Source organism: Hordeum vulgare, chromosome 2H (genome assembly GCF_904849725.1).
Source record: "Hordeum vulgare subsp. vulgare chromosome 2H, MorexV3_pseudomolecules_assembly, whole genome shotgun sequence".
NCBI classification, from domain to species: domain Eukaryota; kingdom Viridiplantae; phylum Streptophyta; class Magnoliopsida; order Poales; family Poaceae; genus Hordeum; species Hordeum vulgare.
In genome coordinates this window covers 638,377,679-638,404,925 of record NC_058519.1, presented here as the reverse complement: position 1 = coordinate 638,404,925, position 27,247 = coordinate 638,377,679, and the positions used below count along the sequence as shown (strand labels likewise).

Below are 27,247 nucleotides of genomic sequence, written 5' to 3'. Positions count from 1 at the left end.
AAGAGGTTGGTAAGAGGCCTAGAAATCTTAGAGAAGTCTTTAATGAACCTTCTATAGAAACCAGCATGACCTAGGAAACTTCATATACCTCTAATATCTGTGGAGCAAGGCATTTTCTCAATTGCATCAACCTTAGCCTTATCAACTTCAATGCCTCTCTCAGAAATTTTGTGTCCTAAGACGATACCTTCATTAACCATAAAGTGGCACTTCTCCCAATTCAAGACGAGGTTGGTTTCTTCGCATCTCTGTAAGACTCGATCAATTTTGCTGAGGCAATCATCAAAGGAAGACCCGTAAATGGAGAAGTCATCCATGAAAACCTCGACAATCTTTTCACAAAAGTCAGAGAATATAGCCATCATACATCTTTGGAAGGTGGCAGGTGCATTACATAAGCCAAAAGGCATACGTCTATAGGCAAAGGTACCGAAAGGGCAAGTGAAAGTGGTCTTCTCTTGATCAGATTGTGCAACAGGTATTTGCGAGAAACCTGAATAACCGTCTAGAAAGCAGAAGTGTGTGTGCTTTGATAGCCTTTCTAGCATTTGGTCGATGAACAACAAAGGATAATGATCTTTCCTGGTTGCCTTGTTCAGTTTCCGGAAGTCTATCACCATTCTATAGCCGGTAATAATCCTTTGTGGGATTAGTTCATCCTTATCATTAGGAACGACGGTGATACCTCCCTTCTTAGGTACGCAATGTACTGGACTTACCCAATCACTATGAGCAACAGGATAAATGATTCCTGCTTCCAGAAGCTTTAATATTTCTTTTCTAACGACCTCTTTCATCTTAGGATTTAATCTCCTTTGATGATCAGCAACTGGTTTAAAGTCAGGATCGGTTTTAATCTTGTGCTGACATAGAGTAGGACTAATACCCTTAAGATCATCAAGAGCATATCCAATAGCAGCGCGGTGCTTCCTCAGAGTTTTTAGTAACTTCTTCTCTTTGCGCTCTGAGAGGAGGGCACTAATAATGACAGGGTATATCTCCTTCTCATCAAGATAGGCATACTTAAGAGTATGAGGCAACTGTTTAAGCTCGAACACAGGATCACCCTTTGGTGGGGGAGGATCCCCAAGCAGTTCAACAGGCAGATTATTCTTGAGAATAGGATATTGTTCTAAGACAATTCTATCTATCTCATCTCTCTCCTCCATATGCATATCATTTTCATGCTCAAGCAGATATTGCTCTAAAGGATCCGTAGGAGGTACGGCAATAGAGGCAAGAGCAATGATTTCATCTCTACCAGATAACTCTCTTTCATGGGGTTGTCTTCCAAACTTGGAGAAGTTAAATTCATGAGACACACCCTCGAAACTAACTGTGACAGTCTGCTTAGTGCAATCAATGTGAGCATTGACAGTCTTGAGAAAGGGTCTACCGAATATGATGGGACAAAAGCTATCTTGTGCAGTACCAAGGACGAGGAAATCAGTAGGATACTTCGTCTTACCACACAGGACTTCTACGTCTCTCACAATTCCCAGAGGACAGATAGTGTCTCTATTAGCTAGCGTAATAGTGACATCAATGGGTTCTAACTCAGCAGGTGCAATCTCATCTTTGATTTCATCATATAGAGAACGGGGTATTCCACTAACACTAGCTCCCATATCACATAAACCATGGTAACAGTGATCTCCTATCTTAACAGAAACAACGGACAGGCCAACTACAGGTCCGTGTTTGTCTTTCATGTGAGGTTTAGCAATTCTAGCGGAGTCCTCACAGAATTTGATAACATGCCCGTCTATGTCTTCGGCTAAGAGATCTTTGATAATAGCAACACTAGGTTCAACTCTAATCTCCTCACGGGGTGCACGTGGTCTAATGTAACCCCTACGTATCACAGTTGGAGCTTTAGAATAATCCTTTATCCTAGCAGGGTATGGTGGTTTCTCAGAGTAAGCACAAGGAACAACGGGATCACTAAAAGCTATGATTTTCTCCTCAACTAGATTGGTTTTGTCTATGTTGCTTTCTACAGGAGGATGATATTTAAGCCACTTCTCTTTGGGAAGATCAACATGAGCAGCAAAAGATTCACATGAGAAGCTACTATCTCAGAGTCAAGTCCATACTTAGCGCTAAAATCTCTAGAAGTGTTTGTCTCAACAAAAGATTTAACGCAATCAAACTGGAAATTCATACCTGAGGCCTTACCTTCCTCCAGTTCCCAATCTTCAGAGTTGCGTTTGATTCTCTCCAATAAATTCCACTTATGATCAATATCCTTCTTCATAAAAGAACCGGCACAAGAAGTGTCAAGCATTGTACGATCTTCATGAGAAAGCCGAGCATAAAAGTTTTGAGTGATGATTTCTCTCGAAAGCTCATGATTGGGGAATGAATATAGCATTGATTTAAGCCTCCCCCAAGCTTGAGCTATGCTTTCCCTATCACGAGTCCAAAAGTTATAAATAAAGTTCCGATCACGATGTACTAAATGCATAGGATAGAACTTTTGATGAAATTCCAATTTCAACCGATTGTAGCCCCATGATCCAGCATCATCACATAGTCTATACCATGTCAACGCCTTATCCTTCAAAGATAAAAGGAAAGACTTTCTTATTTACATCATCCTCGGGCAAACCTGCAAGCTTAAATAAACCACAAACTTCATCTACATAGATTAGATGAAAGTCTGGATGTGAAGATCCATCTCCTGTAAAAGGATTAGCCAGCAGTTTCCCAAGTATACCCAAAGGAATTTCATAAAATATATTTTCAGTAGGTACCTCAGGTTGAGGAGCAACTTCTCGTGCTTCCGTTCATGGTGAAGATACCCCGAACAAACTCCTCAAAGGAAGAGTTTCCATAGTGACAAGTGACAATAAATTTCAGCACAGTATATAAATGTTTCCTTACCAATTTCCACTTACCAAAGGCGCTTCACTCCCCGGCAACGGCGCCAGAAAAGAGTCTTGATGACCCACAATTATAGGGGATCAATCGTAGTCCTTTTGATAAGTAAGAGTGTCGAACCCAACGAGGAGCAGAAGGCTCTGATAAACGGATTTCAGCAAGGTAATAACTACAAGCACTGAAAGTAGCGGTAACAAGTGATTGTGTAGCGAGGTGAAACGTAGCAAGCAAAGAGTAACAAGTAACAAGTAGTAGAAACAGTGCAGCAAGTGTCCCAATCCCTTTCGTAGCAAGGGACAAGCCTGAACAAAGTCTTATAGTAGGAAAAACGCTCCCGAGGACACACGGGAATTTCTGTCATGCTAGTTTCATCATGTTCATATGATTCGCGTTCGTTACTTTGATAGTTTGATATGTGGGTGGACCGGCGCTTGGGTACTGCCCTTACTTGGACAAGCATCCCAATTATGACTAACCTCTCTCGCAAGCATCCGCAACTACAAAAGAAGAATTAAGACAAAGTCTAACCATAGCATTAAACTAGTGGATCCAAATCAGCCCCTCACGAAGCAACGCATAGACTGGGGTTTAAGCTTCTGTCACTCCAGCAACCCATCATCTACTTATTACTTCCCAATGCCTTCCTCTAGGCCCGAATATGGTGAAGTGTTATGTAGTCGACGTTCACATAACACCACTAGAGGAAAAACAACATACAGCATATCAAAATACCGAACGAATATCAAATTCACATGACTATTATTAACATGACTTATCCCATGTCCTCAGGAACAAAAGTAACTACTCACAAGACATAATCATAATCATGACCAGAATTGTAATGAATAGCACCAAGGATCTGAACATAAACTCTTCCACCAAGTAATCCAACTAGCATCAACTACAAAGAGTAATCAACACTACTAGCAACCTTACAAGTACCAATCGGAGTCGCGAGACGAAGATTGGTTACAAGAGATGAACTAGGGATTGGAGAGGAGATGGTGCTGATGAAGATGTTGATGAAGATGCCTCCCCTCTGACGAGAGGAGTGTTGGTGATGACGATGGCGACGATTTCCCCCTCCGGGAGGGAAGTTTCCCCGGCAGGGTCATCCTGTCGGAGCTCTAGATTGGATCTGCTCAAGTTCCGCCTCGTGGCGGCGGCGAAACCACGAAAAAGCTCTCTATTGATTTTTTTTTCAGACCAGGACGCTTCATATAGCAAAAGAGGGGGGCTAGTGGGCCTTCAGGCAGCCCACAAGCTTGCCATGCGCCACCAGGGGGTGGTTGCGGTGGGCAAGCTTGTGGGGCCCTGGTGGCCCCCCTCCAGTAGTTCTTTCGCCCAGTATTTTTAATATATTCCAGAAAAAATCCACGTAAATTTTCAGAGCATTTGGAGATGTGCAGGATAGTAGACTAGGATTTGCTCATTTTCCAGTCCAGAATTCCAGCTACCTGAATTCTCCCTCTTCAAATAATCCTTGCAAAATAAGAGAGAAAAGGCATAAATATGATGCCACAAGTAATATAAAAGCCCAAAAAGCAATAAATATCAACATGAAAGCATGCTGCAAAATGGACGTATCAATCATCGAGAATGAGCGTGGTCAAGATGTAGACTACTCTAAGTATGAGCTCTTGGAACATCCCGTGCGAGTGCGACGGAGGGCTGAAAGGGTGGCCCGTTTTGTTGCCTCCTATCATGCCATTCGACATCCAGCAGCGCATAATGAACTCAGTAATTATTTCACTGAGGAGTGGTGGGCTTGGAATGGCCGCCAAAGAGCATCATGATTTGTGCGTTGTACTAGTTGTTGTATTGTTGTATTGTTGAACTATTTGTAGTATTTCATGAACTATTTATTTGAATGATGTTTATTTGAATTATTGTTGAACTATTTGTTTGAGTTGTAATAATAAATTGAACTATTTATTTTAAACTTTTAGTTGAATGATGTTTCTGATTTAAATTATATGCCATGTCTTTGTTTTGTGAATGTGTGAAAATTTATTATGTGTCCAAATTGCAAGAAATGTCAGGCGTTGGCTGCTCGCCCACGCTCATTTTAGCGCGCTGCTGGAGCCAGCGCCCGCACTGCATTTCAGCGCAGCTGCTGGAGCCAGCACTGCGCGCCGCGCCAAACCTGGCGATGGGCACGCTATAAATCAGTTTTTTGGGCGCCGGCCGAAGCGCGGCTGTTGGAGATGCTCTTATGCAGAATGTCTGGTGCGACATCACTATCATGCCTCCTCCTAGAGGTATCCATTGCAGAAAGAAAAGAGCCCATTTGAAAAATGTAGTTAGAGGGATGATATGGGATGTGCTTCGTGTCTCTCGCGTCGCCCCCCACGTGGACAACTCGGAAGATCTCATACGCCGCCGCCGCCTAGTCCTCCCACGACGCCCACCTCCCCTTCGTCGCTGTTGGTGGTCGATGTCGGGTAAAGCCCGTGAGTCCGATGGTGGCGACGGAGGGCCTCTCCTGCCTCCCTCGGATCCATGGACGACGCAGGCGCCCAGATCTGCGGGGTGCGACCCTCCCGACGACGCGGCGAGTCCCGATGATGGTGGGTTTGCTGTGGTGCGCGTTGCCCAGATCCATGGGGTGTGGGTGTTCCGGCAGCATGGCGGCTCCTGACAGCAGCGACCTCGGGCGACGGCAGGTTCGGGCAGCGGCGTGGGCCGCGTGGTGGCGGATTCCGTTGCTCCGGTCTTCGTGGAGAATACTGGATCTGGGGCGGCGGCCCCTGTAGGCATGGCGACGGCACCCTTGGCTGGCGACGCTCGCGGGTGGAGGATGGATGGCGTCTTGGCCACGTGGGCGGCGAGTTGCCGGTGGTTCTCCTCCACGTTGCAGGCTCTCCCCCACTGCACTTGGTGGCTTGCAACCCTGCTCGTCGGCCTCGGTGCGTTCGCAGGAGTTGGTAGAGGTGACAGCGGACCGGAGGAAACTCTAGATGATTCGCTCATCCCGATGGTGGCAACGACCAAGGTCGTCGTTATCCTTCTTGCAGGCGATGTCGAGGTCCTTTCCCTCCACCCCGACCCCATGCCCGGGTGAAGACCCAAAATCTCTTCAGATTGGGTGGCGACGGCACTGTATGTGTCGTGTCCTTCTTGAAGGTGCCGCCTGGGTCGTTCGGGTGGTCGGCTAGAGAAACTGCATGCGGAGGGGATGGGACCAGTGGCAGCAGGTGGTGTTCAGCAGGTGGTGTTCATATTGGAGGAGCGGCGTGGCATCTCGCACATCAACAATGGTGCGTCTCGGCGGCATGGAGTAGCGGGGTCTCGACGGTGGGCGTGTGATTACAGAAGACCACAGGATGGTGGTGTTGTCTGGTGGCGTGGTGGCGTCGACGACAGATAGGCCTGGCAAGGTTTATGCGTCAGTACAGCTCTGAAGATGGATCGGTGGAAGACGGCAGTGACGACTTCTAAGAGTGCATCGGACCGCTGTGCCCCCGAGACCCGGCACTGTGGCTTGGTTGGGGCCTTCGGTTTTAGATGTTAGGCTATGATGTGAAGTCTGTTTGGTATTCGGCTTGAACTATCGGCATCCCTTGATCAAGGATAGGAGTAGCGACATATGTTGTCAAGATGATGGCTTTAGATGTACTGATGTATTACTTTGTAAGGTCTTTGTAAATAATTAATAAAGTGGCTCCATGCATCTCCAGATGCAAAGGCCGGGGGTCTTCCTCCTTTTCTAAAAAAAGAAGTTCCTTCAGTGGCAAGTTTGTTAAGAATAGTCCAAAGTGTCTAAGCTAGGGCACTAAACATTATCCAAGCAAGCCTTCTCTGTTGCCCACGGCAGTTGTTAAGTAAGTTAAGGATATCCCCCATGATCTAGGGTTCAACGAAGTTTCAAAACTGTTGCGGGCGCTGCTTCACACAAGAGCCGTGGTGCTATGAAACAGAATGTGATTCACATCTTCATGAGCATCCCATTGCACACATCAGCCGTTGCCTGGACTATGCCTTTTTTCAAGGTTGATGGTTGAAGGAAGCCTGTCTAGGTCCGTCCGCTGATACATCTCAAATGTATCTATAATTTATCATTGTTTCATACTATTATATTATTATTTTTGTGAACACTTATATTGTTCTTATGACTAATCTATTAATTTAGTGTCGAGTGTTAGTTCATGTTTTCTCCTTGTTTTTGATTTCACAGGAAATCAATATCTACGGAGGTCAAAATACGTTGTCGATTTAACACGGTTTTTTTGGACAACAAAAACACAAGAAGCTTCGGGTGAGGTCAAGATGAGCACCAGGGGCCACACGGCCTCGGGGTGGTCAGGCCACACGACCAGGGGGTGGTCAGGCCACACGACCAGGGGGTGGTCATGCCCCTTTTGCCCGTGTGGAGCCAACAAGCACCGCCTTGACCTTATCCCACGGCCATAAATCCCTATAAATGCTGAAACTATCCGTCATGCCTTTAGAAGAATTTTATCGCCATCACAAGCCTTCATTCCGCGAACATCCATCTGAAGCCCTGTTCTAGAGCCTTGCGAGAGGGGGAAACAATTGTCGGAGTCATCTTCGTCAACCTTGTTGCCTCCATGACCATATGTGAGTAGTTCTCTTAGGATCTACGTGTCGTTTCCATAGTAGTAGCTAGATGATTCTATCTCTTTTTGGATCCTCAATACCATGTTCCAATTAGCCTTCTCATATAATCGAGAACAATTCAATGTAATCGGTGGTGTATTTGTTGAGACATGATGAATTGCCACTTTATGGTCATATTTTTCATTGAATTCAACTGAATCTATTTAGGTTTTGTTATTGCGTAACTAAATAGCTTTGTATGCTCTCCGGTCTATCTATCTTCTTTGGCTAGGTTTGTTTGGTTTTCTTCGGAGAAAGTTGTGCTTTGTAGTGGGTTCAATCTTGCGATACTCTAAAACCCTGTGAAAAAAGGGCCAAGACACATATTGTATTCATGTCACCAAGGGTAAAATGACGTTTTTTCATATTGATTGACTTCTTTCTGTCCACATCATGTCATATTTCTTATTGCGGTACTCTGTTTCTTGCAAACTTAATACCTTCATATGCATGCTAGATAGCGGGTTTGGGGTGGAGTATTAGGAGTCGATGTAGTTCGACTAAAGTTTTGCTTCTGACAGACGTAATGCCTATATGAGATTATGCCATGAATGATCATAGTCATAAATATCGCAATATTTTGAGTTGCCCAATTGTATTGTGTATACCATGCCATTTGCCTATTTTGAAGAGAGATGTCATTAGTGAACTTATGTCCCTCGGTTCTATCCTCCATTAATAGAATCTTCCACTAGATTGTCTCTTTACCTATTTCTATTTGTTTTTAATCTTGTAGCAAGCAAAACAAGGGGCTTGACAACCCACTTGCGACATTGGTGCAAGTTATTATTTTGTTTGTGTGCAGGTGCTATTTATCTTGTTAGCTTAGTTTACTGGGTGGATTACCTTGGTTCTCTAATTGAGGGAAATAATGATACGTCTTCAACGTATCTATAATTTTTTATTGTTCCATGCTATTATATTATCATTCTAGGATAATTTTTGAGTATTTATTTACCAATTTATATTATTTTTAGCACTAACCTATTGACCCAGTGCCCAGTGCCAGTTCCTTTTTGTGTGTTCTTTGTTTCGCAAAAAATCCATATCAAACAGAATCCAAACACGATAAAAAATTACATAGAATTGTTTTTGGAATCTATGTGAACTTTGGGAGTCGGAATCAATGCAACACGGTGCCCGAGGGAGGCACGAGCCAACAGGGCACGACCCCCGTGCCCTGATGGCTTGTGCCCACCCCTTAAGTCGGTTGGATCTTTCCTTTGGCCACAAGAAATATAATTTTCCGATAAAAATCCCCTCAAAATTTTAGCCCGTTCGTAGTAACGGATCTTCGGATATTTAAGAAATGATGAAGGGCTAGAAAAGAGGTGGCGAAAACAGGAGAGAAACAGAGAGAGATCCAATCCCGGAGGGGCTGCTACCCTGTGGGTGCCATGGAGGCCATGGAAGAGAGGAGAAACCTTCCCACCTAGGGAGGAAGCCAAGGATGAAGAAGAAGGAGGGTAGATCTCTCCCTCTCTCTCCCGGTGGCGACGGAATGCCGCCGGGGCAACAATCATGACGAGGATCTACAGCAACAACTTCGCCGTCGTCACCACCAACTCTCTCCCCCTATATGCAGCGGTGTAAAACCTCCCTTCCCCGTTGTAATCTCTAATTGAACATGGTGCTTAATGTTGTATATTATTATCGAGTGATGTGTGGATATCCTATGATGTTTGACTAGATTTCTTTTGTACTACGGGTTAATTGTAATATGATGTTATTGATATGAGTTGTGTGTTGATATGGTGTTGTCCTAAGGTGCCTTACGTGAGGCGCACACATGAAGGATTAATGTTGGAGGGATTGCAATAGGTTCATGAGTCGTTTATAGTAGGTGGCTAGAGTGAGAGAAGCTTACACCCGAGTAAGGAAGTTATTTGCCTATGGGAGTAAAGAGGACTTGATGTTTAATGCTATGGTTGGGCTTATCTCAATGATTTCTGGTTGTTGTGGATGCTTCCTAGAGGTCTGATCATAACTACATATGATCCAGTGCGGAAAGTGTGTTAGCGTATGCCTCTCCCTCATTGCATACGATAAGTATCTATCATGTTATATTTAATTATCTATGGACAATCTTTCTCTTGTGTTACACAGAAAGCTTTCTACCAAATAGCCCCTAACTTTTATTTACTTGCTCTTTATTTTCTTGCAAACCTATCTATCACACCTACTAAGTACTTCTAGTTTCCTTCCCGCAAAGTAGTTTCATACTTGTTCTAGGTAAAGTAAGCATTAGCGTGCATAGAGTTGTGCCGGTGGTCGATAGAACTTGAAAGATTATTAATTCTACCTTTAGCTCCTCGTTGGGTTCAACACTCTTACTTATCTAAAAAGGCTACAAACGATCCCCTACAGTTGTGGGTTATCATGACCTTTTTCTAGCGCCGTTGCCGGGAAGACAACCCATAAGTTTTAGAAAGTAATTTATTTATGTTGTGTGCTTTTAAAATAATTAAAAACAAGAATATAAAGTGGGAAACCTAAAATAGTTTTCAAAAAGAATGGCGAAAGTGAGAAAGATGAGCATCGTTAAAGTGGGGGCTAGCCCTGAACTTTGTTCATGCCCATGAAAAGTTTGTGAATCTTGATTACAGAAACTTTTCAACAAAAATAATTATACCATTGTGCAAATACATTGTATTATAAAAATAATGTGCCAAGAATTACCTTTAGGATGTTTAAATTGCTTGTTTGATGTGTGTTGTGTAAAAACAGAAACTTTGGTTGTAGTGTTTGATTTTTCATATTTTACTAGAACGTCCAAAAAATATAAAAAAATTACACATTATTTTTATACAAACTTTTTAACATGTCCTAATGTTTCAGAATTTTCTGAGTTACAGAAGTATACATTTCATCTCCATATTTACACACTATCATATTTATGCTAAAAGTTGATTAATTATATGTATGTTAATATCCTTTCTAAGAATACTATTCTAGATAAAAGGCAACTTATCATTATTATAAGTTTTTTCAAATCCTACATTGTAAGGGTACCCCTGCCATTTCAGTCATGCAAACTACATGCAACAGTTCCTATGAAACTATAATAGCTTCATGATATTTCTTATTGTTATGAAAGTAGTTTGAATGTGATTTTTCCTCTATAAGATAGTAATGCTTAGTATTTGAGTACTCCCAAGGAGTAGGTCGAGATCTTAACTCTTAGAACATGAGCATTACCAACTCTCAAGACGTTTTCCATCACTTTAAAAGATGTAACGTTAACTAAATGAACACAAGCCTCTTACTTGATAGTTACTTTGATTTATTCAAACATTTTTAATTGGTAAAATAGTGGCCATTTTTCCTTCCATTCAACATTATTCGTCTTGTTTTTTGTATTTTTCATGCTTGTATTTCGTCGTTTCATGGAAGACTAATTAAGGTAACGCAAATTATGTAAGTTATTCGATCTGTTTCCACATATAAACTCGTAACACCTCCTTGTACCTCGGAGCCCACAAACCATTGCGCTCCATGGCATTGTCTAGATTCTACTTAGTTGCTGTTGGGGAACGTTGCATGGGTAACAAAAAAATTCCTACGCACACGAAGACCTATCATGGTGATGTCCATCTACGAGAGGAGATTTGGATCTACGTACCCTTGTAGATCGCACAGCAGGAAGCGTTAAGAAACGCGGTTGATGTAGCGGAACGTCGTCACGTCCCTCGATCCGCCCCACAAACCGTCCCACGAACCGTCCCGCGATCCGTCCCACGATCCGATCCAATCTAGCGCCGAACGGATGGCACCTCCGCGTTCAGCACACGTACAACTCGACGATGATCTCGGTCCTCTTGATCCAACAAGCAAGACGGAGAAGTAGATGAGTTCTCCGGCAGTGTGACGGCGCTCCGGTGGTGGTGACGATCTATTCCTGCAGGGCTCCGCCCGAGCTCCGCAGAAATACGATCTAGAGGTAAAACCATGGTGTCTAGATCTGAGTTGCACGTGGCAAAAGTTGTCTCAAATTAGCCCTAAATCACCACTATATATAGGAGGGAGGGGGAGGGTGCACCGGCTAGGAGGAGAGGAGGAAACCTACTCCAATTAGGATTGGAAAGTGGAGTCCTTCTCTTCCTTCCCACCTCCCCTTTTTTCCTTTCTTTCGTTTTCTTCTCTTGGCGCCAAGGCCCTCTTGGGTTGTCCCACCAGCCCACTAAGGGCTGGTGCACCACCCCTAAGGCCATTGGGCTTCCCCCGGGTGGGTTTCCCCCTCCCAGTGAACTTTCGAAACCCATCCGTCACTTCCGGTACAATGCCGGTAATGCCCGAAAACCTTCCGGTAACCAAATGAAACCATCATATATATCAATCTTCGTTTCCGAACCATTCTGAAAACCCTCGTCACGTTCGTGATCTCATACAGGACTCCGAACAACATTCGCTAACCACACATATAACTCAACTATACTAAAACATCGCCGAACCTTAAGTGTGCAGACCCTGCGGATTCGAGAACTGTGTAGACATGCCCCGAGTCACTCCTCGGTCAATATCCAATAGCGGAACCTAGATGCCCATATTGGATCCTACATATTCTTCGAAGATCTTATCGGTTGAACCTCAGTGTCAAGGATTCATATAATCCCGTATGTCATTCCCTTTGTCCTTCGGTATGTTACTTGCCCGAGATACGATCGTCGGTACCCGCATACCTATTTCAATCTCGTTACCGGCAAGTCTCTTTACTCGTACTGTAATACAAGATCACGTGAATTACACTTAGTCACATTGCTTGCAAGGCTTGTGTGTGATGTTGTATTACCGAGTGGGCTCCGAGATACCTCTCCGTCACACGGAGTGACAAATCACAGTCTTGATCCATACTAACTTAACGGACACCTTTGGAGATACCTGTAGAGCACCTTTATAGTCACCCAGTTACGTTGTGACGTTTGATGCACACAAGGTAGTCCTCCGGTGCCAGTGAGTTATATGATCTCATGGTCATAGGAACAAATACTTGACACGCAGAAAACAAAAGCAATAAAACGACACGATCAATATGCTACGTTCATAGTTTGGGTCTTGTCCATCACATGATTCTCCTAATTATGTGATCCCATTATCAAGTGACAACACTTTTCTATGGTTAGGAAACCTTGACCATCTTCGATCAACGAGCTAGTCAACTAGAGGCTTACTAGGGACAGTGTTTTGTCTATGTATCCACACATGTATTTGAGTTTCCAATCAATACAATTATAGCATGGATAATAAACGATTATCACGAACAAAGAGATGTAATAATAACCAATTTATTATTGCCTCTAGGGCATATTTCCAATAGTCTCCCACTTGCACTAGAGTCAATAATCTAGTTCACATCACCATGTGATTTAAACGAATCAAACACCCATATAGTTCTGGGGTTTGATCACATCTTGCTTGTGAGAGAGGTTTTAGTCAACGGTTCTTCTTTCAGATTCGTGTGTGCTTTACAATTCTTTATGTCATCTTATAGATGATGCTACTACGTGCTATTCGGAAATACTCTAAATATCTACTCTACTATACGAATCCGTTTTACTACTCATAGTTTATTCGGATTAGTGTCAAAGCTTGCATCGACGTAACCCTTTACGGCGAACTCTTGAATCACCTCCATAATCGAGAAAAATTCCTTAGTCTTCTAGTTACTAAGGATAACTTTGACCGTTGTTTTAGTGATTCAATCCCGGATCACCTTTTGTACCCCTTGACAGACTCATGGAAAGGCACACATCAGGTGCGGTACACAGCTTGGCATACTTTAGAGTCTACGGCTAAGGCATAGGGGACGACCTTCGTCCTTTCTCTTTCTTCTGCCGTGGTCGGGCTTTGAGCTTTACTCAAATTTACACCTTACAACATAGCCAAGAACTCCTTCTTTGCTGATCTATTTTGAACTCCTTCAAAAACTTGTCAAGGCATGCATTTCATTGAAAGTTCTATTAAGCGTTTTGATCTATCTCTATAGATCTTGATGCTCAATGTTCAAGTAGCTCTATCCAGGTTTTCCTTTGAAAAACTCCTTTCAAACAACCCTTTATACTTTACAAAAATTCTACATTACTTCTGATCATCAATATGTCAACCACATATACTTATCAGAAATTCTATAGTTCTCCCACTCATTTCTTTGAAAATACAAGTTTCTCATAAACCTTGTACAAAACTCAAAAAGCTTTGATCATCTCATCAAAGCGTATATTCCAACTCCGAGATGCTTGCACCATTCCATAGAAGGATCGCTGGAGCTTGCATAGTTATTAGTATCCTTAGGATCGACAAAATCTTCTGGTTGTATCACATACGACCTTTCCTCATGGAAACCGTCGAGGAAACAATGTTTTGACATCCTATGTGCAATATTTCATAAATAATACAACAACTACTAACATAATTCCAACAGACTTTTAGCATCGCTACGAGTGAGAAAGTCTCATCATAATCAACCTTTTGAACTTGTCGGAAACATCCTTGCGACAAGTCGAGCTTTTCTTAATGGTGACTTTTCACCATCATCGTCTGTCTTCCTTTTAAAGATCCATCTTTACTTAACAGTCCTACGACCATCAAGTAGTTCTTACAAAGTCTACACTTTGTTTTCATACATGGATTCTCTCTCGGTTTTCATGGCCTCTAGCCATTTGTCCGAATCCGGGCCCACCATCACTTCTCCATAGCTGGTAGGTTCATTGTTGTTCAACAACATGACCTTCAAGACAGGGTTACCATACCACTCTGTAGTAGCACGCGACGTTGTCGACCTACGAGGTTTGTAGTAACTTGATCCGAAGCTCAATGATCACCATCATCAGTTTCCACTTCAATTGGTGTAGGCGCCACAGGAACATCTTCCTGCGCCCTGCTACACACTGGTTGAAGTGACGGTTCACTAACCTCATCAAGTTCTACCACCCTCCTACTCAACTCTTTCGAGAGAAACCTTTCCTCGAGAAAGGACCCGTTTCTAGAAACAAAACACTTTGCTTCCGGATCTGTGATAGGAGATGTACCCAACTGTTTTGGATATCATATGAAGATGCATTTATCCGCTTTGGGTTCGAGCTTATCAGACTGAAACTTTTTCACATAAGCATCGCAGCCCCAAACTTTCAAGAAATAACGGCTTAGGTTTCTCCAAACCATAGTCTATACTGTGTCATCTCAACGGAAATACGTGGTGCCCTTTTTAAAGTGAATGCGGTTGTCTCAAGTGCATAACCCATAAACGATAGTGGCAATTCGATAAGAGACATCATAGTATGAACCATATCAAATAGGGCGTGGCTATGACATTAAGACACATCATCACACTATGGTATTCTAGGTGGCATGAACTGCGAAAAAATTTCCACATTGTCTTAATTGCATACCAAAAACTCGTAACTCAGATATTCATCTCTATGATCATATCATAGACAGTTTATCCTCTTGTCACAACGATCTTCACTCTGAAATAGCTTTGAACTTTTCAATATTTCAGACTTGTGGTTCATCAAGTAAATACTCATGTATCTACTCAAATCTCAGTGAAGCAAGAACATAACGATATCCACTGCATGCCTCAGCACTCATTGGACTTCACACATAAAAATGCATTGCTTCCAACAAGTCACTTTCTTGTTCCATGTGGTATGATTTTGCATGTCTCAAGTGATTCAAAATCAAGTGAATCCAAACGATCCATCCGCATGGAGTTTCTTCATGTGTTTAAACCAACAGGTATGATTTGCATGTATCAACCGTTTCAAAAATGAGTGAGTACAAAGATCCATCAGCATGGAGCTTCTTCATGCATTTTACACCAACATGACTCAAGCGGCAGTGCCACAAATAAGTGGTACTATCATTATTACTTTGTATCTTTTGGCACCAATATTATGAACATGTGTAACACTACGATCGAGATTCAATAAACCATTAAGGGTAATTATTCAAGCAAAATAGAATAACTATTATTCTCTTTAAATGAATAATTGTATTGCAATAAACACGATCCAATCATGTTCATGCTCAATGCAAACACCAAATAAAAATTATTTAGGGTTACTACCAATCCCGATGATAGAGGGAGCGTGCGATGTTTGATCACATCAACCTTGGAAATACTTACAACACGTATCATCACCTCGCCTTTAGCTAGTCTCCGTTTATACCGTAGCTTTCATTTCGAGTTAGTAATCACTTAGAAACCGAACCGGTATCCAATACCCACGTGCTACTAGGAGTACCAGTAAAGTACACATCAATATCATGTATATCAAATATACTCCTGTCGACTTTGTGAGCCTTCTTATCTACCAAGTATCTAGGGTAGCTCCGCCTCAATGACTGTTCCCCTCATAACAGAAGCACTTAGTCTTGGGTTTGGGTTCAATCTTGGGTTTCTTCATTAGAGCAGCAACTGGTTTGCCGTTTCATGAAGTATCCCTTCTAGCCCTTGCCCTTCTTGAAACTAGTGGTTTTACTAACCATCAACAATTGATGCTCCTTCTTGATTTCTACTTAAATGTCAAACATTGCGAATCGCTCAAGGATCATCATATCTATCCTTGATATGTTATAGTTCATCACGAAGCTCTAGCAGCTTAGTGGCAGTGACTTTGGAGAACCATCACTATCTCATTTGGAAGATTAACTCCCACTTGATTCAAGCGATTGTTGTACTCAGACAATCTGAGAACATACTCAACGATTTGAGCTTTTCTCCTTTACTTTGTAGACAAAGAATCTTGTCGGAGGTCTCATACCTCTGAACAAGGGCACGAGCATGAAATCTCAATTTCATCTCTTAGAACATCTCTTATGTTCCATGACGTTTCAAAACGCCTTCGGCGCCTTGCTTCTAAGTCATTAAGTATTACGCACTGAACTATCACGTAGTCATCAAAAACGTGTATGTCAGATGTTCGCAACATCCACAGACGATGCTCGAGGTGCAGCACACCGAATGGTGCATTAAGGACATAAGCCTTCTGCGCAGCAATGAGGACAATCCTTAGTTTTACGGACTCAGACCGCAAAGTTGCTACTATCATCTTTCAACTAAATTTTCTCTAGGTACATATAAAAATAGTAGAGCTATAGCGCAAGCTACATCGTAATTCGCAAAGACCATTAGACTATGTTCGTGATATTTAGTTCAATTAATCATATTACTTTAAGAACTCCCACTCAAAAAATACATCTCTCTAGTCATTTGAGTGGTACATGATCCAAATCCACTAACTCAAGGCTGATCATCACGTGAGTTGAGAATAGTTTCAGTGGTAAGCATCTCTATGCTAATCATATCAACTATACGATTCATGCTCGACCTTTCGGTCTCATGTGTTCTGAGGCCATGTCTACACATGCTAGGCTCGTCAAGCTTAACCCGAGTGTTCCGCGTGTGCAACTGTTTTGCACCCGTTGTATGTGAACGTTGAGTCTATCATACCCGATCATCACGTGGTTTCTCAAAACGACGAACTGTCGCAACGGTGCACAGTCAGGGAGAACATAATTTCATCTTGAAATTTTAGTGAGAGATCACCTCATAATGCTACCGTCGTTCTAAGCAAAATAAGGTGCAAAGAAGGATTAACATCACTTGCAATTCATAAGTGACATGATATGGCCATCATCATATGCTTCTTGATCTCCATCACCAAAGCACCGGCACGATCTTCTTCTCACCGGCGCCACACCATGATCTCCATCATCATGATTTCCATCAATGTGTCGCCATCGGGGTTGTCGTGCTACTTATGCTATTACTACTAAAGCTACGTCCTAGCAATATAGTAAACGCATCTGCAAACACAAACGTTAGTTTAAAGACAACTCTATGGCTCCTGCCGGTTGCCGTACCATCGACGTGCAAGTCGATATTAACTACTACAACATGATCATCTCATACATCCAGTCTATCACATCACGTCATTGGCCATATCATATCACAAGCATACCCTGCAAAAACAAGTTAGACGTCCTCTAATTTGTTGTTGCATGTTTTACGTGGCTTTTATGGGTATCTAGTATGATCGCATCTTACTTATGCAAAAACCACAACGGAGATGTGCAAATTGCTATTTAACCTCTCCAAGGACCGCCTCGGTCAAAACAAATTCAACTAAAGTTGAAGAAACCGACACCCGCCAGTCATCTTTATGCAACGAGGTTGCATGTCAATCAATGAAACCAGTCTTTCGTAAGCATACGAATAATGTCGGTCTGGGCCGCTTCAATCCAACAATACCGTCGAATCGAGAAAAGACTAAGGAGGCCAGCAAATCGAACATCACCATCCACAAAACCCTTTATGTTCTACTCGATATTACATCTACGCATGAACCTAGCTCATGATGCCACTGTTGGGGAACGTTGCATGGGAAACAAAAAAATTCCTACGCATACGAAGACCTATCATGGTGATGTCCATCTATGAGAGAAGATTTGGATCTACGTACCCTTGTAGATCGCACAACAGGACACGTTAAGAAACGTGGTTGATGTAGTGGAACGTCCTCACGTCCCTCAATTCGCCCCACGAACCGTCCCGTGATCCGTCCCACGATCCGACCCGATCTAGCACCGAACGGACGACACCTCCGCGTTCAGCACACGTACAGCTCGATGATGATCTCGGCCTTCTTGATCCAGCAAGCAAGACGAAGAAGTAGATGAGTTCTTCGGCAGCGTGACAACGCTCCGGTGGTGGTGAAGATTTACTCCTGCAGGGCTTCGCCCGAGCTCCGCGGAAATAAGATCTAGAGGTAAAACTATGGTGTCTAGATCTGAGTTGCACGTGGAAAAGTTGTCTCAAATCAGCCCTAAATCACCACTATATATAAGAGGGAGGGGGAGGAGGCTTGCCTTGAGGGCCAAAGAGGAGGAAACCTACTCCAATTAGGATTGGAAAGTGGAGTCCTTCTCTTCCTTCCCACCTCCCTTTTTTCCTTTCTTTGGTTTTCTTCTCTTGGCGCCAAGGCCCTCTTGGGTTGTCCCACCAGCCCACTAAGGGTTGGAGAGCCACCCCTAAGGCCATTGGGCTTCCCCCGGGTGGGTTTGCCCCCCTCCCGGTGAAGTTCCGGAACCCATTCGTCACTCCCAGTACAATGTCGGTAATGCCTGAAAACCTTCCGGTAACCAAATGAAACCATCCTATATATCAATCTTCGTTTTTGGACCATTCCGGAAACCCTCATGACGTCCATGATCTCATCCGGGACTCCGAACAACATTCGGTAACCACACATATAACTCAACTATACTAAAACATCGCCGAACCTGAAGTGTGCAGACCCTGCGAGTTCGAGAACTATGTAGACATGCCCCGAGGCACTCCTCGGTCAATATCCAATAGCGGGACCTGGATGCCCATATTGGATCCTACATATTCTCCGAAGATCTTATCGGTTGAACCTCAGTGTCAAGGACTCATATAATCCCGTATGTCATTCCCTTTGTCCTTCGGTATGTTACTTACCCGAGATTCGATCGTCGGTATCCGCATACCTATTTCAATCTCGTTACCGGCAAGTCTCTTTACTCGTTCCGTAATAGAAGATCCCGTGACTTACACTTAGTCACATTGCTTGCAAGGCTTGTGTGTGATGTTGTATTACCGAGTGGGCCCCGAGATACCTCTCCGTCACACGGAGTGACAAATCCCAGTCTTTATCCATACTAACTCAACGGACACCTTTGGAGATACCTGTAGAACACCTTTATAGTCACCCAGTTACGTTATGACGTTTGATGCACACAAGGTATTCCTCCGGTGCCAGTGAGTTATATAATCTCATGGTCATAGGAACAAATACTTGACACGCAGAAAACAATAGCAATAAAACGACACGATCAATATGCTATGTTCATAGTTTGGGTCTTGTCCATCACATGATTCTCCTAATGATGTGATCCCGTTATCAAGTGACAACACTTGTCTATGGTTAGCAAACCTTGACCATCTTTGATCAACGAGCTAGTCAACTAGAAGCTTACTAGGGACAGTGTTTTGTCTATGTATCCACACATGTATTTGAGTTTCCAATCAATACAATTATAGCATGGATAATAAACGATTATCACAAACAAAGAATGTAATAATAGTCAATTTATTATTGCCTCTAGGGCATATTTCCAACAGTTGCATGTATGACGCCATGATCGATCCAAACACATTGGCACAAGAGTGTGACGACATGTAAGAGCCCACAGATCACGATGTTGTGACCCAGCCGAACACAACTCGTACCGTCCGGGAACAATTGTATGGGGTAATAATGCATGAATTACAGTCTCCACAACAATTCACGATAATCATATATCTAATACACATATGTACCTTCAAATTATTGAAACAATCATCTATATTTTCAAACTTTAACATCGAGATCGTCATGTAGCTACGATCTTGCATGCGATACCCCGGGCAATGTCTAAACAGATACAAGGTTAGAGCTGTTCTATCCAATTTTTATGAAGCATTTGAGCATACATTCTACATCTAGGAAATGTAAGACCAGGTAAATGTGTGAAGAAGAGACAGAGGTGGGTTGACTAAGCATAGGAAGATAAAACGATAGCAGTGATAGTATTAAGTTTATATTGATGCAACATGTGTTTGTAATTTTGCAAATTATGTCATGGTGTTTCTAACATGACTTGCCTACGATTCGAGGATCCAAAATCCTAATGACAACTACCGCGTTCTCATAACCATTCCTAAAAGGGGAGCCACCCCTATTTATAATTTCAACAACATTGATAGATTTGTGCCAAGTAGCAACCATCAAACACTACAACAACAAATATCTCTGTTGTGAAATTTCGAAGTAATAGTAGATAATTATTACACATGAATTAAGATATTTTAAATAAAATCAAAATCTTAGAGTTGTGGGTAATAGCTGTATCTACTAGGGTTCCAATCATGATGCTCATGTTTTCACACATCTCATATGTTTGATAAAAAATAGTAAAATGTGTGGGGGGAAATTGCAGTCCATGTGGGCGCATCATAGTAATGTATAATTGTGTCTCCTTGTAATCATAATTTTGAGCCTAACTTTGACAAAAAAAAATTGACTAATAAATTATGAATTTTATCTCACAAAATATTTCATTGAAAACTTCGTTCAAATATGAATTCAATGATAACTCTTAGTGATGCAAGCAAGTGGCAGCTTGATTCGTCCCGTCACACTTATCAATCAATTCCAATTTGCTCATCACTTGCCTCAGTTAACACCACATTTGTCATATGTTATTATCTGCTAGCCCATTCCGGTTGCATCCCCAACTCATACTCCCTCTGTTTTAAAATATAAGTCTTTCTAGAAGTTTACCATGAACTACATTTGAATGTATATATATGTATATATAATTTATAGTATAGATTCATTTATTTTGTTTTGTATGTAGTTTCTAGTAAAATCGTTAAAAACACTTATATTTACGAACGGAGGGAGTACAATGTTAGGCTTAAAATTGGAGACCAAGACTGAAAAAGAAAACACTTCTAGAACGTTTCTCATAAATTAAAGTGAGGAGTGATAAACGAACAGCAGTCTCTGAAATTCGTCAATCGACATCTGGCCAGTTCCATCGAACAATTCTTTTTATCAGGTCAAACGCGGCCATTCGTGCGCGCCATCATCGGTTATCACTCCTATTTTTGCCTTGTTTTCCGGCCGTTTCATGAAGACTAATTAAGCCAAGCCGTGGAGGAAACTGTTGGATCCCTACAAAGCCGCATCGCCTCCAGCCAACCCACCGTTCCCTCCATGCATGCCACCATTCTCCCCACCCATTCCCGCCGTGACGCCGTAGCGGCGCCTGCATGATCGAGCGCGCGCGCAACCAAGAGCAACTAGCTAGCGCACCGGGCTTTGTCCGGCCGGCCGGCGATGGGGTGCACCAGCTCGGTAGAGGCGCGGCGCGACATGCGCTGGGTGGAGGCGGCGGCCGCCGACCCGCGCGCCAGGCGGAGCTTCTCGCTGTCGTCCGCCGACCGGCAGCGGCTGCGGGCCAAGGCCGCGTCCGTGCTGGGCAACCTCGGCCTCGCCCCGGGCCGGCGATCCGGCGCGTGGTCGAGGAAGTACACCACCCTGTCCGTTGAGGAGATCATGGTGAAGTTCGAGAACGACCGCGCCTTGCGGGAGGTGCTCGGCCGTCTCAAGGAGACGGCGGCGGCGGCGGCGAGCCGGGATGCCGTCGGCGGGCCTAGGACAAGCACGCCGACGCTGACGCCGCCCAACGACCCGGAGGTGATCAATGCGTGGGAGCTCATGGCCGGGCTCGAGGACCAGGCGCCCACGCCGCGGGCAGCGCACCATCAGCCACCACCGCCGACGACCCCGCCGTGGATGCTGGCCGACCAGGACGTGCCCCTCGCCTTCGAGTTTGACCCGCAGATACTGTCCAGCTTCCGCGAGGCCCTCGCGCAGGACACGTCGCCGTCGCAGAAGCCGGACACGGCTAGCTCGCCCACGGACAAGGAGGAATCGCCGTCGCGGCAACAGGCGAAGGTCGGCGACGACGCAAGCGCAGGCACGCCGGTCTCGCCGCCCACCAGGGACACCGCGAGCTCACCGGCGGACAAGGAGAAGGAGGAACCTGCGTCGCAGAAGGATAAGAAGGACGGCGCCGACGCAAGCGCGTGCACGCCGGTCTCGCCGCCCGCCAGGGACATGCCAGAGCTCTCCGGCATCGTGCGCGCGCGCATCAACGCATTCCAAGAGAAGATCCTAGAGCGGAGGACGAGCAACGGCGCCCGCGAGGCCAAGGTGTTGGGGCCGCCGGGCGGCAAGCGGAAGGCGGTGGTGTACTTCACCAGCCTCCGCGGCGTGCGCAAGACGTTCGTGGACGGCTGCGCCGTGCGCAGCATCCTGCGGTGCTACGGCGTGCGCGTGGACGAGCGCGACGTGTCCATGCACGCCGCCTTCAAGTCCGAGCTCGCGCAGCTCCTCACCGGCCCCAGCGCCGCCGCCACGCTCCCTCGCGTGTTCGTCGACGGGCGGTACCTCGGCGGCGCCGAGGACGTGCAGGCGCTGCACGAGGCCGGCGAGCTCTCGCGCGCGCTGGAGGGGTGCGACGCCGCGCCCGTGCGCAAGCTCGGGTGCATGGAGGCGTGCTCGGCCTGCGGCGACGTCCGGTTCGTGCCCTGCGAGACGTGCTACGGCAGCTGCAAGATCTTCGTCGAGGACGAGGAGGAGGACGACGACGGCGAGTTCCGGCGATGCCCCGACTGCAACGAGAACGGCCTCATCGGATGCCCCGTCTGCTGCTGCTGATGCTCTGTTTTTTTGGTTACAGTCTACCGTAGGCTAAAGTTCTCCTACTGTTTTAGTTGCTTCTACTTTGTACAGTGTGAAGAGCATTTACACAAGGATTTTATCGGGCAAGAGGTTTTGCTTAGGCTCCTAATAACTTCCTCCCTCCCTAATAAGTTCTGTTGTAGATCGATGAGGTCAATTTTTGTTGGTGAAGAGTGAATACATACAGTCATATAAATTCAGTACCAAACTTGTGTTGATCTGATAAATTGGTTCAGAATTTTACCTGAAGCTGCGTTAGAGATGGAAAAAAATGTCGGCCTCAACAATCAACGTGGGCAGAACGTTCAGAAAAGAAAATGCCAACACGTCAAGACTAAAATGGATAATGAACTCGAATGAACAAGAGTATCAGAAAAGTCAGAGACATGACTGCACGATCACCTTGACTGAATTCTGCACATAGCTTGTTCAAACCACATTTGTTGTCTGAATAACTGACAGTTTGCTCTAGCTACCACAATACTGTTATTATATACTGTATCATAGATAGCACATAAATATATCATACCTTAAGTTCGACCATGGTGTCTGAATAACCGACTTTTGTATAACCGACACAACAAACTGTTCGAACGGGGTGTTTATTTCCACTTAATTCTGCCTGCCATGAGCAGCCAGATTTTCAGCGGCCTTGGCGGCGCGGGTGAGAGCCTCGGACAGCATCATAGCTCCTGCGGAGAAATAGCTGCTCGTCACGATGGTGTTCATAACCTTGACCGCGGTTCTTCCGGTGGCAGTGGCGACGGTCTTGGTCGTCTCGGTAACATGGTATGTCTCGTCCACTGATCTGATTGCGCCAACACCAGCACTGACTCTGTCAGTCAGGCCGAGCCTCCTGCTCAGCTCTGCAGCCTTTGCTGCCGCAGATCCAGATAACTGGTGGGACTCGTCGAAAGCTCTAGCCCTGGACAATGCGTCCTTGCTCAGTATGTATCCCCTCGACAGCATCGTCTTCACGACGTCCTGAGCCACTGTCAAAGCCTCCTGTGGAGTGGCGTTGAACTGGCATGATTGGTAGTCCTGTTCCAATTGCGTTGATGAAAAATAAATGTCAGCAAATGAAGTCACAGTGATATTCGGATTAGCTTATTTATAAAACGATAGTAATTGAAAAGGGATGTGCTTTTCTGGTTTTGTTTCTGTTGTTACTTTTCATGTGAGGGTGTAATTTCTTACATTTAACATAAAGACATCGATTTAGTGACTGACAGTGTCTTCTTATTTTGTTTTATCACTGACTCACTGTGTGACCAACACATTCCAGTGAAAATAAAAATGATCAAGCACATGAATTGGTAGCATGGATGATGATCATACCCTATATTCAATTTCCTCCTCGACCTGCCAAGTTGGCCTGTCCCAGAAATTACTAGGCTCATCAGGCTGTCCCCAACGAGATATGCACACCGGCTGATCCACAATGGTAGCCCCCTGTCAAGATAAAAGGTGTCATCAAGGTAAAAACAGAAAGTACCTGTCTGCAATTTATGAGCAATATGCTGAAAAAACAGTCATCGCACTATCTGTCAACTGATAACAGTTACATCTTGAAGGACTTCACTAGTATAGAATCCGAACTAAACTATGTACCTGACATGGTTGAATGTAGGGGACTAGGGTACGAATATTTGTGTAGATAAAGATGTAAGATGTCATTGAAGGGAAAAAAAAAGTGACTGCAATTTACAAGAGATACACTGAAAAACAGTCATCTGGCCACTATTTGTCAAGTGATAACAGTTACATCTTTAAGCACTTCACCAGTATAGAATCTGAGCTAAACTATGTACTTGAGATGATGGAATGTAGGGAATATTCAATATTAAGTATTAACAAACGCTAGAAAACAAACTATTCTCCTGGCCAAAGGAACTTAATTCACAGTGAATCAGTAGACCCTAGAATTTTAGGAATTAATCAAAGGAATCAGACACGTCGTGATAAAAAAAAAAAAAAAAAAAAAAAAAAAAAAAAAAAAGAGGCCCAGAGCACTGCTTTGAAAAACATTGCTGCCAATAAAACTTACACTCAACAATACTGCAGTTTCCAAGGCATAGGGTTCCTTGAAAGTCACATAAGCAGTTGAACCATATCCTCCTGATCTGTTAGTGTTAAATTCGTCAGAAAATGAGTGATAAGGAGAACAGGACATGGAAATAACACGAAATTTGAATTGTCCGATCAGATTACAGCTGGACATTGAAAATGATAAGAAAACATAAAATTGTCCTAGGACTGAATGTTCAATAAGCATGATGAATCCTGAAACTTGCTCAGCAGGTAGTTAATTAACTGTAGCTTATGAATGGCAAGTAAACATTACCTGATAAGGTCTATATGCTCAATAGGTCCAGAGAATGAGAAGAACTCATGAAGATCATTTTCAGACGCGCTGCTTGACAGGTTAGTGACTTCCACAGTGTACCCTGTTCCGCTCATGATTCTGTAGGTCAGCAAAAACAAACATGAGCATTTGCTGCAGATAGGTTACATGTACCTCTAGTAGTTCCATGCACAGATCATAGCAGTATAGTGCTATCTGAGAGCTGCATACGCTACCATACAACTTATCAGTGGATTATATCTCTACCTACAAAATCATATCTCTATGCCTTACTTGAGTTGCAAACATTTGTCGTTGCTTATGCTATTCTATGACAGATGTTCTTAGGAAAATTTGGACATTCTGTTATTTTACTTATTCAATCGATCATGGTTGTCTTTTCTTTTCTTTTTTTGGAAAGAAGGCTCCAGAAGAGCCCGGCTTTGAATTAACAAAACCATCAAGCGGCCAGGATTACATCGAACAGCAAAAGAAAAACAGAAAAAGGTACAGCGAGACGATACAAGGTGCTGTGTAAATAGCTAACAGGCTACCAGAGATGCTAGTACAGAAGGTGACCTGCATATACCTAGAAACGAATTGCATCGTAAAATATTTTCTCTTTATTTCCTCTTCCGGACCGTGACTTGCTAGATGAAGGATTATTAATAAGATTGCCTTATGCTTTGTGGAAACTGCTGCTGCCGTGTGCAATAGCTTTCCACCTAACCTTCCTATGGGCAAAAGGTTTTCAGCTAGTTGCTTATTAGCCTACTAGGCTTTTGTTGATCCTTGTTGCTCCTCTGATCCACTGCGAAGCAAAAGGCTCAACACCCAACCACTCGCATTATTTTGCGCCCAAAGCCATTCACTGTCCGACCAGCAGGGTCCTGATGAATGAATTATGATCATGATTTGCCGTTCAAGCTGCAGAAAACCGGCGGAAAGTAGCACACAGAGATGCATACGAGTACGAGACATACAAGTACTCGAAACAGACTAGCAGTATAATCTGAAACTGAATCGGGCAAGGCTGTATGGGATCAGAGCACAGACTGACTGATCGAACCACACGAGAGAAATAAAACCGAGGAAAACACTAATAATAATCAACTAATGTCAGCACCCATCCATCAGCCGGCCACATGAAGGAAAATCCTTCCTGGTTCCTAACAGACGGATCATCGGAGGAAAACAAGATGAGGAAGACAGGAACGCTCACCCCCCTTCTCGCGGTCTCGCCCTCCCGCCCTCCCTGCAGAGTGCCGAGTGCGGACTCGTCCCTCCTCCTGCTCCTCGCGGCCCGAATATCGCTGCAATGGATCACGCGGTGGGTCTGGGTGTTGCCAGATAGTAGGTTGGGAGGGCGCCGCCAGCACGGCACCACCCACCGCCGCGCCGGTCCAAACTCGGAAACCCAGCGGCAGCGGTGGCCTTTAGTGCGCGGGGGCGGGGCGAGACCTCGATCTCCTACCTAACTAGTGCTCCTGCGTGAGGAGAAGAAAAAGGGAGTACAACCGACGCGCATCTTTTTATGCTTCCTTTTTTCTTCTCTCCTCACGCAGGCAAGCAAGCGCGCGCGCGGCGTGATCCGCCGCCGGGGACGGGATCTTGTCGCCTCGGGTTGGGGGTGGAGGTGGAGTGGGAGTGGACTGCTTGGCTCCGTCCAATCGTTCGTCTGTTCGCGCGTTCACATGGAGCGGAGCGGATGATGTCGGCAGGCCTATCCGCAGCCTCTGGTCACGGGCCTACATTCATCCAGTGGGCCGGCTTCAGATTTTATTTGACACGAGGTGACAAATTTTGTTGGTAAACGAAAAACAATCTGCTACGTTTATCAACTAAACTTGTCACCTTGCATCAACTGAAGTTGTCATGAAAATTGTTCGGGTTGTCATGCTTAAAATCCGAATGTTCAGTACTTATTATTTTTGAAAATGAGAAACACTATAATAAAAAAGGAATGTGCTAGCATCTGCTTCCTCAAACTAACTTACGTCAAAACATAAATTTCACATATTTTATTCTACCATTTCTAGGCATGTTACAAGTGCAAGGTTACAAGAGATTCTTCTTTCTTTTA

The 27,247-nt window shown here is 44.2% G+C and overlaps 2 protein-coding genes across 2 annotated transcripts; one reads left to right on the top strand and one right to left on the bottom strand.

Annotated features, from left to right (window-relative positions):
* The first annotated feature begins 21,083 nt into the window (after positions 1-21,083).
* On the top strand, positions 21,084-23,091 carry LOC123428196 (uncharacterized protein At3g28850-like). Its single transcript, XM_045112381.1, has one exon. It carries the CDS (start codon positions 21,411-21,413, stop codon positions 22,794-22,796), a length of 1,386 nt encoding a protein of 461 aa, XP_044968316.1. The 5' UTR covers positions 21,084-21,410; the 3' UTR covers positions 22,797-23,091.
* A 98-nt stretch (positions 23,092-23,189) lies between these two features.
* On the bottom strand, positions 23,190-26,853 carry LOC123428197 (binding partner of ACD11 1). The gene is made up of 6 exons (XM_045112383.1): positions 26,639-26,853; positions 26,387-26,477; positions 25,165-25,284; positions 24,868-24,943; positions 24,159-24,272; positions 23,190-23,861 (listed from the first exon to the last, which is right to left on the bottom strand). Exons 3-6 carry the CDS (start codon positions 25,278-25,280, stop codon positions 23,433-23,435), a joined length of 735 nt encoding a protein of 244 aa, XP_044968318.1. The 5' UTR covers positions 25,281-25,284; positions 26,387-26,477; positions 26,639-26,853; the 3' UTR covers positions 23,190-23,432.
* Between the last annotated feature and the right edge of the window lie 394 nt (positions 26,854-27,247).

Bases quoted from the DNA above. Each gene is read 5' to 3' on its own strand.
- LOC123428196 (XM_045112381.1), top strand. From the start codon at position 21,411: ATGGGGTGCACCAGCTCGGTAGAGGCGCGGCGCGACATGCGCTGGGTG.
- LOC123428197 (XM_045112383.1), bottom strand. From the start codon at position 25,280: ATGAGCGGAACAGGGTACACTGTGGAAGTCACTAACCTGTCAAGCAGC. The intron at 24,273-24,867 runs GTAAGTTTTATT...TTATCTTGACAG, and splicing joins AAACTGCAGTATTGTTGAGT to GGGGCTACCATTGTGGATCA. The intron at 23,862-24,158 runs GTATGATCATCA...CAATTGGAACAG, and splicing joins AGGAGGAAATTGAATATAGG to GACTACCAATCATGCCAGTT.